This window comes from Anarrhichthys ocellatus, unplaced genomic scaffold (genome assembly GCF_004355925.1).
Source record: "Anarrhichthys ocellatus isolate YVR2014 unplaced genomic scaffold, GSC_Weel_1.0 scaffold27, whole genome shotgun sequence".
NCBI lineage: Eukaryota > Metazoa > Chordata > Actinopteri > Perciformes > Anarhichadidae > Anarrhichthys > Anarrhichthys ocellatus.
In genome coordinates, this window is record NW_022280057.1 from 5,274,764 (window position 1) to 5,287,317 (window position 12,554).

The following is a 12,554-nucleotide window of genomic DNA, read 5'->3' on the forward strand; positions in this document are numbered from 1 at the left end:
ACACACCCCTCTACACACCCCTCTACACACCCCTCTACACACCCATCCTTCTTCCTGGTAACCTAATGGTCAAAATGCATAATCATATACCTGCTATACGCCTCTGTCCAAGAAAGTCAAACATCATCTTAAAATAATAAATAAATGTCTGAATTGGTGAGTTTCATTGTTTTCAACAATTGCTTAAAGTGCGTCATTGTCACCTTGAGTTGACATCATTCGGTTCAGCCTCAGTGAGGAAACGTTGGGTGGAAAAAGAAACTCTGACCCCACACGGTGAACTCTGACCCAGCAGGGAGATTAGGTGATGCCAGCAGAAGTTTGGAAAACCGTGGTCAGTGTTGAGAGAGAATACTGAGCTTGTCATGCAGCACACCTAAAATCCCACCCATGTGATTTTATAATCGTGATTGACCCATTTAATACTCTAATCAAAGGACACTGCGTGTGCTGGCTGCACAATAGGTCATTGTTATGTTCGCTAAGCTTCTTACTACTGTAAATAGGTCGACCTAATATATGATGTGTTAGTGCCTGGTGCCCACCACCTTGTTCCCTTTGCCGTGTGTCATGCGTGCCCCCACGCCAGGTCCATTGAGCCCTCTGAAGTTCATCGAGAGCTGGCTATAGATTGGCTTGCACATTTCTAATCCTAACTCAAAAGAATGTGTTGAAAAAGTCAGAATAAAGACGGTGGACGTTTGTCAAAGTGTAGCTTAGTCTGCGTTTGAATTATGGGGTCAGGACGCAAACTGGGTCATGACTTTGTTTCTTGTTTCCTCATGACATGGAAACTAATATTTTTTTAATGAGTCTGCTCTGTGGGGAGAGAGGAGTGTGACTGGGTGCAAACTACAGAGGAAGGAAGTTCACGGTGTCATTACAGAGGAACTCGAGTTTTGGTTCATCATGCTCACACAAAGCAGCTGTCTGCCATCTGCTGGTCACAATAACAGTCTGCATCTAGATTAAAAACACGACATAAGGGCATAATGTACATCACATGGCTGAGGTCAGGGTGAACATGTTTGATTAGTGTAAGGACTGATGTATATTGGATCTTCTCCTCCGACCCTGCAGCTCCCCAACATGTTTGGTGCTCTGAGCTCCACCATCATGTCTCTGATGATTGGCTCCTACGCCTCCTCTGCTGTCACCTTCCCTGGAGTCAAGGTAAATGAAAAAGGTTAAGTTGACAGAAATGGACACGGTTTTCTCAAATAAAGCTTATGATTATATATCCTTTGTACCACATTATGGAGCTTTTGGAATACAAACAATGTTATGGGTAAAATCAGACAGCATTATTGGATCAGTTTAGACAAAAATAACATCATTGTGCCAATGAGGTTTTAACATCCGAAGTGGCAGGATCAAGTGATGGATGATTTCCCTTTTGATTGTTTTAGTGTCTTCCAGCTAATTAAGCATGTGTGCTACATTCACACATTCGCGATAACTTAACGAGGTGGTAGTATGCCAGTGTTGTGTTAACAACTTCTTCTGTTGCCACCCAGTGGCCAAAAACATCGCTGGCTACCATTTTAAAAGGACAAGTTGCTTCAAAAGTAAAACAAGCCTCTTGCTCCCCCTCTCCCTACTCCCCAGCTGATCTACGATGCAGGTGTGTCCTTCCAAGTGATCATGTTGATGTGGACAGGTCTCGCTGGGTTTGTCTGTCTCAACTGCTTCCTCAACTGGCCCACTGAAGGTTTCCCAACGCCTGACGAGGTAGACTACAGGTCAGTGTGTCCGCCGGTCTGTTGCCCCATCTCTTTCCCAGAGACGCCAAACTCATACCATCGTTCCTCCACTCCATCCTCAACGTGTGTGTTTATCCATAACAGTAAGATCATCACACTGCCAGAGCTGCCTTCATCTGACGAGAAGACTGATGGAGAGCTACTGAGCCAGAAAAATGGAGACATCCGACGCTCCACAGAGAAACTTCCTAATGGATCCGACTCTGCGCCCAGTAAGTCATCAAACACTCTCGCATCTGTTATGCTCCCAGCTATTTACTTTATACCACCGCCTCACACTGCATTCGGCTTGTGTGTGCAAAACTATTCTGAATTCTTCCATACGTCAACAGGCTGGGACCAATTCAACCAAAATATTGTTGTTTTAAATATATTTCTTTAAAGGGCTTGAAGAAATAAAATGAGGAATTTACAAGAAAATAATAAAAACATTTAGTTTTACAGATGTTCTTCCTATCTATCCTGTGAATCATCTTGTGACGGCTCAGAGATATCTTTTTGCTTCTGAAGATACATCTGAGTGGTCACAATAAGGAAAGGTGTTCTCCCTTGTGGGATTTATACTGTATGACACAACAGTAAGAAATCACCTTTCATAAGCTCCTCTCCTATGTATGTTACAATGAATAAATGCACTTGCGTTGAACAAACCGTCTCCTCTTCTCACAGATGCTACTCCCTTCAGACGGTCCGTATTCTCTCCCATCTTCCTGTGGAGTCTGGTCACGATGGGGATGTCCCAGTTGAGGATCATCTTCTTCATGGGGGCGATGAACAAGATGCTGGAGTTTATGGTCACCCGCGGTGTTGAGCATCGTGAGTGTCAAAGCATAGTGTCGTTTTTTTTCCGTTATCAAGAGCATCTAAAAGTTACTGACAGAGATGGTCTTTGATTTTATATTTCAGCATCCGAGCAACTGGTGCTTGAGGCAGAAAAGAAAGGTGAGTAACGCTTCAGCTCTAAATGTATATACTTTATATAACTTTTCTGGTATGTCTTTTCATTTTCTTTCAACTTTATTTGATTTAATGGGTTCTCCTTCAGTGAGTTTCTACTCGTCCATCTTCGGCACGCTGCAGCTGCTGTGCCTGGCCACGTGTCCTCTGATTGGATACATCATGGACTGGAAGATGAAGGAGTGTGAAGAGGAGAAGACCGTCGGCACAGAGCAGAGGTACATACAGTGTGTCATATCTGATTAAAAAGCAGTAGAATCAATAATAATGATGAAATTGTGGTGGTAAGAAAAGAGTATTCTAAATACAGACATACACATGAATGTTGGACGGTGTCGTTATAATGGGAGGGGCCCAGTATACTACTAATACTAAAACCCCTCTGTGTCTGTGTCCCAGCAAGCAGACCACTGTACCCAAAAGAGACCGTAAGATCCAGAAAGTGACCAACGCCATGAGGGCCTTCATTCTCACCAACGGGCTGCTGCTCGCTTTCGGATGCTGCTGCCTCATAGACTGCCTGCCTCTACAGGTAGTGCGCACACACAAACACATGTTAGGACAGCGAGAGAACAAGGAAACAAGTAAAGAATAAGGTCCATTGATTGTGTTCCTTTTCTCTCCCCTCAGATCTTGACCTTCATCCTCCACACTATGGTCCGAGGCTTCATCCACTCCTGTTGCGGAGGCCTTTATGCTGCTGTGTGAGTGCTGCACTGCTAATTCATCCCCTGCATCATCTGACGCTCTGTTTAACAAACTCACATCTTAGAGGAAATATGGAAAACATAACCGTAGGGATCTAACTTTTTAAGTTTCCCACTTAAATTACAAAGCAATCGTTAAAGTGGCGTCATGATTGGATATATTTTGAACAAAGTAGAAATACATTGTTTTGTTACATTTCCCTCTCTAATCTGGGGCTCTGTCAGTAACCACCTGTATCTCTCTGACAGCTACCCGTCCAACCACTTTGGCACTCTGACGGGCCTCCAGTCCACGATCAGCGCTGTGATCGCTCTGCTGCAGCAGCCGCTCTTCATCGCCATGGTGGGAAGGCTGAAGGGAGACCCCTACTGGGTGAGGACGCACACCCTTTTTTCTAACTCCATACGCCTGCAGAGAGTGACAAAATAAACTCTGGCACCCACCAAGAGCTACATGACTAAAAACTTTCCATCTCTGTCATCCAACTATCCTTCAGATCAACCTCGGCCTCATTATCTTCTCATTGGCTGGTTTCCTGTTACCGGGTTACCTGTACTACCACCGCAGGCAGCTGCTGAGGGAAAAGGAGGCCAGAGACAAGCGGGCGGCCGAACAGGAGATGCAGGCTCTCAACGACAAGGCCAACGGCTACAAACCTCACAGCAACGGCCTCGCTGCTGCGGAGGCGTAGAGCGACACCGAGCGGAGGGTCGGGGGAATCGTAGTATTTGTACTCGTCTTCAAAATGAGCACCAGCAATCTACACATCCATGTGTATATTTTTGTTTAGATATTTCCAGTTGGATTTTGGTCATTGCTGGTGCACATTTTGTTCGCCACAATCCATACCCTCGAGCAAATAGGATTCCTCATGCTTTGTTACGACTCAGAGTTGGACTTTAAGTTCTTTGTGATTTCGGGAGAAGATGTGTCATCATCGTTTGTTTATTTATTTTGGTTTATTGGCCAAATTAGTGTGATTTGAAGCCATAGATTTCACTCACAAGCACACACCCTGGTACTGCCTGTGTGTCAGACTGCGGATATCACAGTACTTGAAATACTGTTGTATAGTTTTCAAAGATTTCTTGAACAATCATCACAATCTTTGCTGAGACCAAAGAACAGAGTTAGAAAAGTTTCCGTTTTTCCCTCCATATTGTTTCAGAAATATGATAAATGAAGCAAACTTGTGGTAGGAGATACTTTGCTGTTTCTACTTTAATTCCTCTGGCAAAAACTAAAAAATATATAAAACAAAGCATCCAACAGAATACCAGACTTCTGGCACGTAGAAAGAAGCGGTTTGGGTATTTTCGGAGTCCAGTTTTTCACACAGATCACGCACAGATAGGCTGGTTGTAGAGACACCACATCTACCTCCTGTTTTTTGCACCGTCTCTCTGCAACCGACTCGTATGTCTGTCCATTGAAGTTATTTTTTCCGCTATTAATCCTTTAATTGTCAAATACCCAAAATGTCAAATTGAATCCCTACAGAATTTCTCCTTGTGCAGTAATGCTCTTTGGAGGTATTGCTGAGTCAGCCCTTGCATTTCTGGATTTTTTTATGTGTAGGAAAAACATGTTTTTATTGAAAATTCACACTGAAAAATAAGACTGACTTTTACACACACAGTGTGTGTCAATGTTATGAATCACTTTGTACTGCTTTATGCACAGCAATGAACTAGTGTGTGTGTAAAATGTGTATTTAAGTGTATTTTTATACTCTAGCTGCAGTAGCATTAAAAAGGGAAGCGTTTGTTACAGTATCCTTTATTGTGTAGTGTGCTAATTATAAATGAAGCTTAGATGATTTACTGTGTATTCTGCTTTTGCCTTTTTTGTCACGTATTGATTGTGAAGCAAACACATCTCCATCAAAATTGTTTTTTTTGTAAATAGAACTGAGGAGTGTCTTTATTTTATGACATATTCTGCTTGCTTTACTATACATATTTATATATATATATATATATATATATGTATATGTATATATGTGTGTATGTATGTATATATGTATATATATATGTGTATATATATATGTATATATATGTATATACAGTATATGTATATGTATATATGTATGTGTGTGTATGTATATACGTATATATGTGTGTGTATGTATATATATGTATATATATATGTGTATGTATATACGTGTATGTATGTGTATGTGTGTGTATATATATATACTGTATGTGTATATATATGTGTGTATATATATATATGTGTATGTATATACGTATATATGTGTGTATATATATATATATATATATATGTGTATATATATATGTATATATATATATATATATGTGTATGTGTGTGTGTGTATATATATATAGTATATATGCTGTATGTATATATATATATATATGTGTGTGTGTATACAGTATATGTATGTATATGAGTGTGTACAGTAGCCAAATTGATGAGTGGGAGACACTGGCTGTGGTTAAACTCGTTTTTTTTAATTGTGATTTTTCTGCTTGGACGCTCAAAGTTCCATTGAAAAGACAGTGTTTCAGCCAGCTGCAGATCAAAATCTGTCTATCCTGTATCCGTTTGTTCTGCTCACAGCAACAGTATCTTGTAGATTTATGAATTCCTTTTATCCATTTCAGTGACAAGATAGCTTTAGTAGATTTTTTCCTGCTTTATAGTTATCCTTCGTCCTTTAAATGTGTTCAGCTTCATGAATCTTTGCTTTCTCGCCATTAGAGATTCTGTGTTTTGTTTCAACTCTGTGCCTTTCTTTCCATCTGGGTCTTATTGCAATATAAATACGAATGCAAGATTAATGCCTCTACCAATCATCTTTCACTGTAAATCAAAGCCATGTGAAGGAACTGTAAACTAGTTGATAGTACAGCACTTTCCTGCAGGACCTTACAACAAAATGCATTAGTCCTGCAGTAAAGCACAGTTTGGTTTTTGTTGATTGTGATTTCTGAGTCTGTCGGTTCCAATAAATACTGAGTGGAGAACAATCTGTGTTGCCGAGGTTTCCCAGTTTGGCATTTGATATTACTTTCCTCTTTTACAGTAGTTTGTAATGTTTGAAAACAAATAAGTCCTAAAACTGACGTCTTTGTATCTCTGCAAGTTGCCTTAAAAGTTCCTTGTTGTCAGACCTTTTTTTTTGCCTTTGCATTTGGGATTCAAAGTTGCTGCCTGAATTGTTGGAGCGAAGATTAATCGACACCTCCGACAGACTCGACATCAAAAATAAACATTTTCTTGTCTGTATTGTAAGACCATCCTCTACAGCGGCTTGTCTAATCTTCTCTCTTTACCCTTGGGGTTGAAGTGTTGGTATGAGTTGCTAAATGTATGCCTTATTTTCCTGCCTTTAATCAGTATTTGCAGCTTGTGCATTTGTTAAATAAATGAATGGCTGTAAACACATTGTACTTAACTTGTGTTTTGTTTTTTTGCCAACCATGCAAACAATTTTCTCAGAAACAACATACCTCAGCATCAGCCATGTTGGTCATTGTTGTTGTTACACTGCTGCATTTTAAACCATGCAACTCTGTTTGATCATGTGACCTACGCGCCCACAAGGACTTATAAAGGAGACGCATGCAAAGATAATAACCAAAAGTTTATTTGATTTTGGCAATATGGTCAAAAGATATCACAACAAAATCAAAGAGGGACATACATACAGTGCCTGCTCAGTCATCCATAACACCACTCAGCTCGTCTCTGCCTTGTACACTGCTCTGTAACATGTCTTTACATCATCACACACATCAACTGTGTCGCTGCTCCTTTCACTCTCACACGCATCATACAACCATTTGCATTACTTGATTCATCTCATTAAAACATACTCCCAATAATACAATTATCTGTAAAACACACACACGCATCCTCTTACAAAATGCACAGTCTCACACACGCTCAAACGCCGGCATGCACACAGTGGGCTCTTGTCTATCTGAGGCTGTTGCTGTTGGGTTGTGATCCAGCGAGGCCGGGGTGGTCGGGACTGTGGCGGTTCTGGAAGGGGACAAAGATGTAAACAGACCGTTTTTATGATATGACATGCCTTATCAAAAACGATACAATTACAGATCTTTTGCTCAAAAGCCACACATGTTCTCAGAAAAGACAAAAATGTGCAAATGTATGGGTCCCAGAGTACAGAAGTCTGGCAAAACAAACATAATGGGATGATGTAACACATCCGATAGAAGCCACTGGGTGGGTTGGAAACTGTTTGCAAATAGATAGAAGTCATAGCTTTAAAAAAGCAATAACAAGTCAGAGCTGTTTTGAAGCTCTTTCACACTCTAGTGTTGGAAAAAAGTTCCTACATGAAACTGCTCACGACAAGGTCTGTGGATTATCTTAACACAAAGAGTCATTGCTTTTGAGTTTTTAAAATTAATCTTTTTGAGCCGAGTGCATTCTAGTCCCTTTATATTCGGGAGAAGCAGACATCTGTACGGCTGATATCTCCAACTCACAGCAAAACAATCTAGATCTGGATTGATAAATAACACTACAAGTAAGAGGAAAAATACGTATTTTTGGGTGACCTGTTCCTTTATTGCAGCTTTAAGTTTAATTATTACCTTCATTTATATTATGTATTTTGTGAAACACTTACAGTCTCTAACCATAACCACGCCTAATTGGCAACTTTATGAATTATTGGTAGCTTGACAAATTTTCTTACCTTCTTCTTTTTCTTGTCTTTCTTCTTTTTCTTGCGGTCAGGATCGTCGTCCCTTTTCTTCTTCTTCTTCTTGGGATCAGTGTCTGATGGAGTTTCTGTGACGTCAAAAAGAAGCAGCTCAGTTGCCTGAAAACACGCTGCATTATTTTGCGCTAGTGCATACGTAGAGTTTGTCAGACCTTGTGGTAACGGGTCCTGTAGTCGGTGGTGTTTGTGCTTGTGTTTGCTCTTCTTCTTTGGAGGCTGTATGTGCATCAGTCTGTACTGTTCTGGTAGCTGGGAAAAACAAACAAAAACATGCCTGCATGTAAATATTGAACACAAGAGCACCTGTAGGCTAGAATATGCCAACTAATAAAACTTTGCCATACTGTGTATATATATATTTATGTTAATATATCGATATATTGAGTACGTACTGGTCCTGTGTGTAGTCTGAAGCCTGTGAGCAGAGCGCCTGTCAACGGGCTGAAGGAGTTCCCACACACTGGAGGCTTATCGATCAGAGAGCGCAACGAGCTGCCGTCCTGAGTGCCCGGACAGTCGATCATACCTGCAGCACAGAAGAGGAAGGACGATATGGAGTGAGGGGGAAGTTCAGACATCGAAATACAAAAAAATGAAAGGACAAGGTCATGAACACACAGAGCACACAGCCATAAAGATGTAAAGGTGGTCAGCTGTAATCAATAAAAACAAACAAAAGTATTGTCATTTTAGGGGAAATTAGTAAAATTGGAATAGAAAGAACAATTATCAGGAATAAAGTAGCTTGGGGAAACTTCCGTCCTGTACTTCACATGAATCATTATCGTCACTACATTTATTTGTTTGTAATATAATGTGTGCAGTCTCCAATATTAACACCACGTTTAATTCCGACACGTAAAACCCACCTGGTAACTCTGGCAGGAAGTTGCTGAGCTTCTCCTTCACCTTTTTCCCACAGAATTTGTTGTAGGCGTGCTCCAGGTTGTAGTGAGTGATGAGGTTGGTGTTGCCCGTTAACTCGTTTCCCACTAAACACACACACACCAAGAGCACAGTTAAAACATAGTAAACATAGTGGATGTTTTAGTGTCACACAACCGAGATAAAGAAAAACAACCTCTGAAAAAACAGGTGGGCTCGAACCGGTAACGGTAATTAGCTTAATCGATATTTTCGGTAACACTTACCTTGCTAGCTAACCGTAGCTAGCATTGTTTACAAACTGCTTAGCAACCTTTTATATCAGCGCTACTCTGTTTTTAAATTAACAGACAAATAATACACAAAGCATTCAGCAGTTAACAATAACAACATTAGCCAGACAGTACCAGGAAGCTCTCGCAGTAAGTAGAAAGGTTCATTCATGGCTCCGGGCTTCCGCAGGGCAGGCCCTTCATCCCCGAGCTGCGGTGGCATCTGCCCCGCCATAGAGGCTTGATTTTGCGGCACAGGCGGCGGAGGCTTCCCTGGTCCGAAACCCAGAGACGACGAGCCGGGAGGTCCCTGAGCTTCGTTTTGCCCGAACAGAGTTGAAAACATTTCCGTCATATCTATCACAAGTAATACATTTATATTGAAAGAAAAAGTTAAGTTTCGTCAAGCGCGTGGCCTGTTTTTTGACAGGGTGTTCACCCTGAATCCATCCGTGTGTGAACAACCCGACTCCTCACTTCTTTGTGGCATTATTTTCATGGCCCATGTACCGTAATACCAGGCGTAAACACGCATATTACCATAATGATTGGTATATGTACGCCCACACGGATACAATCACCCAGATCACAATTTATTTTTTAGATTTCAAGTTTATTTTCAGACAAACAGGCATGGTGAACAATTCCAAAATGTACAGTTAAGTTATTTGATATATCTGCAGGACAAATTATTTGAAGATCACACATCAAAGACATTGGTAGGGTAAAGAGAAGACGCCAGCCTTTCAAACTCTGTGACTGATGCCTAAAGGTGAAAAACAAAACATACAAAGAAAACTGTTCAAAGTCAAGACAAACTTCTATTTTATATATTCTTGTCATGGTGCACGCCTATAATTTGTCCGCCATCATAAGTTGTCAGACAGCGGCCTCCTGCACACTATACCAATGAAAAAACAGTTTTTTCTCCTTCATTCTTTAATTAAAAAAGCATCACTCCCATTTAAAATATATTCATGTTACTAAAACTTACCTGAGAAGTAAAATGCAGATTTTGATAAATACTGTTCAATCATGCAGTCGTCTCACTATTGTCACAAATACATTCTAGAGTAAAGACTCAAGCATTACTTACACATGCATTCCGTTAGTGAGTGTAAAAATAAACATGTTTAATGTGATTTTTAATAAATGATATCCTGTATAGCTCTAATATTTCATTTGACAATAGTTTCTCTCTCACCTTCCACTCATCAACAGTGGTAGAAATACGAAATTCAGTCTGAGCAAGACTCTCTCTACCAGCCTGGGCCTTCTGTGATAGGGCAGCATTCTCTGCTTGAATCTTTTTCAGCTCCTGTCGCATGTAGTTCTCCTGCTTTTGATAGTATGGCATCAAAAAGCTGCAAAAGTCCTGCTCAGGAACTCCACTCGGCCGCCTATCAAAACGAGGATGAAGATGTTTTGTATTTTAATCATGTTGCTAAATGGAAACATTATAGTGGTGATAATGAAGAAAGGCAATGCACCTATATTACAGGGCTGTTAGTGAGATTTGCTATATTTATGGCAAGTAAATCAACTATCTACTTGTTATTAAGTATTTGAATGAGTGGTGGTAATAGGAGCTGATGGATATCAGTCTTAAGATGTTGTCAAAGAGGGTACAAGTGTTTTACAGGGAATCAAAAGCATGACATGTAACCAGCTGATCATTTAATTGCAAAGAAAGCAGAAGGTGGTGGAAGGTGAAATGGTTGTGGTGGTGTTTACGGACCATGCAGGGTCTGCCTTCTTCTTGGCAGCACTCTCCAGCTGGTCCAGCTCATTCAGTTTGATCTCTAACCGACCTTCTTCAATCAATCTGCTGATGTCCTCCTTCAAATACACAAACACAGGCAACGACGGTAAGCAAATAAAAAGCAAAGGCAGGTAGAAAAGTACATATACAAACATAACAAGGCAGAAGAGCCTCCATTTGTTTTTAAATGTTTCATACATGGTACTAATGTGTGGTGTGCTGCGTACCTGTATGGTCCTCTGCAGCTCCTTAATGAACTGCTTGTGAATGCTCTCCATCCTCTGTGGGTTCTTTTTGTACAGCGGACGAAACGTGCTGGCAAATCTGTTAAAACTGTGAGCGAAAGCAGTGTCAACCAAAAGTGAAGCACATTGTGTCTTTTCCCAAAACACCAGACCGTTTCCCCTGCTTAACCAATCTATTACTGAAACGATTATTTGATTAATCTATAAATTCATCCACAGAAAAATAACTGACATGCTAAGTCATTTATCAAGAGAAAATGACATTTGATTCACTGTTTGGACAAAAAAAGCAACTTTAAGGTATCACCTTGGACTCCAGGAACCTTTTCACTACTGTCTGACACCCAACAATCCCTAAATTTAACAATAATAGAGATAATGGGGAAAAAAAATAATCTGCTGCTGCCCAGAGAGATACATTGTGTTATTATACGAAATGTGTAGAAAACTAGAAAAAAATATGGGAGTAATTATTATTTCTCAAAAACATTATAATCCTACATCTTTTAACTTAATTACAATAGGCAGTTATTTTCAATAAGGTCTGACTTCCTGTGACAGCTGTGACAGTGAATGCTGTCGTTTCGGGACTGATTTCCACCATAAACACACGTTACCTGGCATGGTCGATGAACTTCTCCAGGCTCTTCTGCATCACTTTGTCGAACAACTTCAGTCTCTTGTACCGAGCTGCTGTGTCCTCGGGAGGCTTACCAACTGATCCAGGGATTGACACCTGTGAGGAAACTTCTCCTGTGGCTTCATTAGCTCGGTTTACAACTGAGTTTGTACCACAAACGGGATCTACAGTCTCCTTTTGTGTTGCGGCTTCGCTTTCCTCCATTTTTCCTCCTCTTGTTTACGTTTTTTCAATACCCGCCAATTCTACGGCGAGTCGCTGCTCCCATAAACTACGAAATCGGTTTTTCTTAGCACATGCGCAGTTCGAGCTGGTCGCCAGGTCCGTCAGTCAGTTCCTTCCAGCTGTCATTCCTCCTCAAACCCCTTGAGGTTGACTGTCGTCTTTACCAGCATGGGTCTAATCACAGGACTCTGTACTTTTTTGTACCACTTACCTCAGATTTACAAATGGCTTCTGAAACCGTATTATATCTCCTCGGTTTTCATGACCGTCGCCTTCCTGCTGGTCCGAAAGGCTCCCGGTCTGTGCGAGTACCTGGCGACCCAGCGAGAGGACGGCAACTCCTGCGACTTCGACTGGGTGAGCGTGCATGGTGGGGA

The 12,554-nt window shown here is 40.9% G+C and overlaps 4 protein-coding genes across 4 annotated transcripts in view; 2 read left to right on the forward strand and 2 right to left on the reverse strand.

Annotated features, from left to right (window-relative positions):
• Window positions 1–5,378, forward strand: part of slc43a1a (solute carrier family 43 member 1a) — an 18,502-nt gene extending 13,124 nt beyond the window's left edge. Inside the window, exons 6-15 of the mRNA XM_031862903.1 lie at window positions 1,081–1,173; window positions 1,609–1,742; window positions 1,848–1,975; window positions 2,433–2,579; window positions 2,670–2,705; window positions 2,809–2,938; window positions 3,120–3,252; window positions 3,351–3,424; window positions 3,677–3,800; window positions 3,925–5,378. Of these exons, the coding sequence (XP_031718763.1) occupies window positions 1,081–1,173; window positions 1,609–1,742; window positions 1,848–1,975; window positions 2,433–2,579; window positions 2,670–2,705; window positions 2,809–2,938; window positions 3,120–3,252; window positions 3,351–3,424; window positions 3,677–3,800; window positions 3,925–4,119 (1,194 nt within the window). The 3' untranslated portion in view covers window positions 4,120–5,378. The remainder of the gene's footprint in view (window positions 1–1,080; window positions 1,174–1,608; window positions 1,743–1,847; window positions 1,976–2,432; window positions 2,580–2,669; window positions 2,706–2,808; window positions 2,939–3,119; window positions 3,253–3,350; window positions 3,425–3,676; window positions 3,801–3,924) is intronic.
• A 1,641-nt stretch (window positions 5,379–7,019) lies between these two features.
• med19a (mediator complex subunit 19a) lies at window positions 7,020–9,802 on the reverse strand. Its single transcript, XM_031862759.1, has 6 exons — window positions 9,441–9,802; window positions 9,018–9,140; window positions 8,541–8,674; window positions 8,301–8,397; window positions 8,122–8,216; window positions 7,020–7,439 (listed from the first exon to the last, which is right to left on the reverse strand). Exons 1-6 carry the CDS (start codon window positions 9,658–9,660, stop codon window positions 7,374–7,376), a joined length of 735 nt encoding a protein of 244 aa, XP_031718619.1. The 5' UTR covers window positions 9,661–9,802; the 3' UTR covers window positions 7,020–7,373.
• A 127-nt stretch (window positions 9,803–9,929) lies between these two features.
• On the reverse strand, window positions 9,930–12,254 carry pmf1 (polyamine modulated factor 1). The gene is made up of 5 exons (XM_031862746.1): window positions 11,930–12,254; window positions 11,295–11,400; window positions 11,044–11,144; window positions 10,510–10,705; window positions 9,930–10,071 (listed from the first exon to the last, which is right to left on the reverse strand). Exons 1-5 carry the CDS (start codon window positions 12,154–12,156, stop codon window positions 10,006–10,008), a joined length of 696 nt encoding a protein of 231 aa, XP_031718606.1. The 5' UTR covers window positions 12,157–12,254; the 3' UTR covers window positions 9,930–10,005.
• A 23-nt stretch (window positions 12,255–12,277) lies between these two features.
• tmx2a (thioredoxin-related transmembrane protein 2a) overlaps window positions 12,278–12,554 on the forward strand; it is a 4,656-nt gene continuing 4,379 nt past the window's right edge. The window contains 1 exon segment of the mRNA XM_031862747.1: window positions 12,278–12,547. Within this exon segment, the coding sequence (XP_031718607.1) occupies window positions 12,346–12,547 (202 nt within the window). The 5' untranslated portion in view covers window positions 12,278–12,345.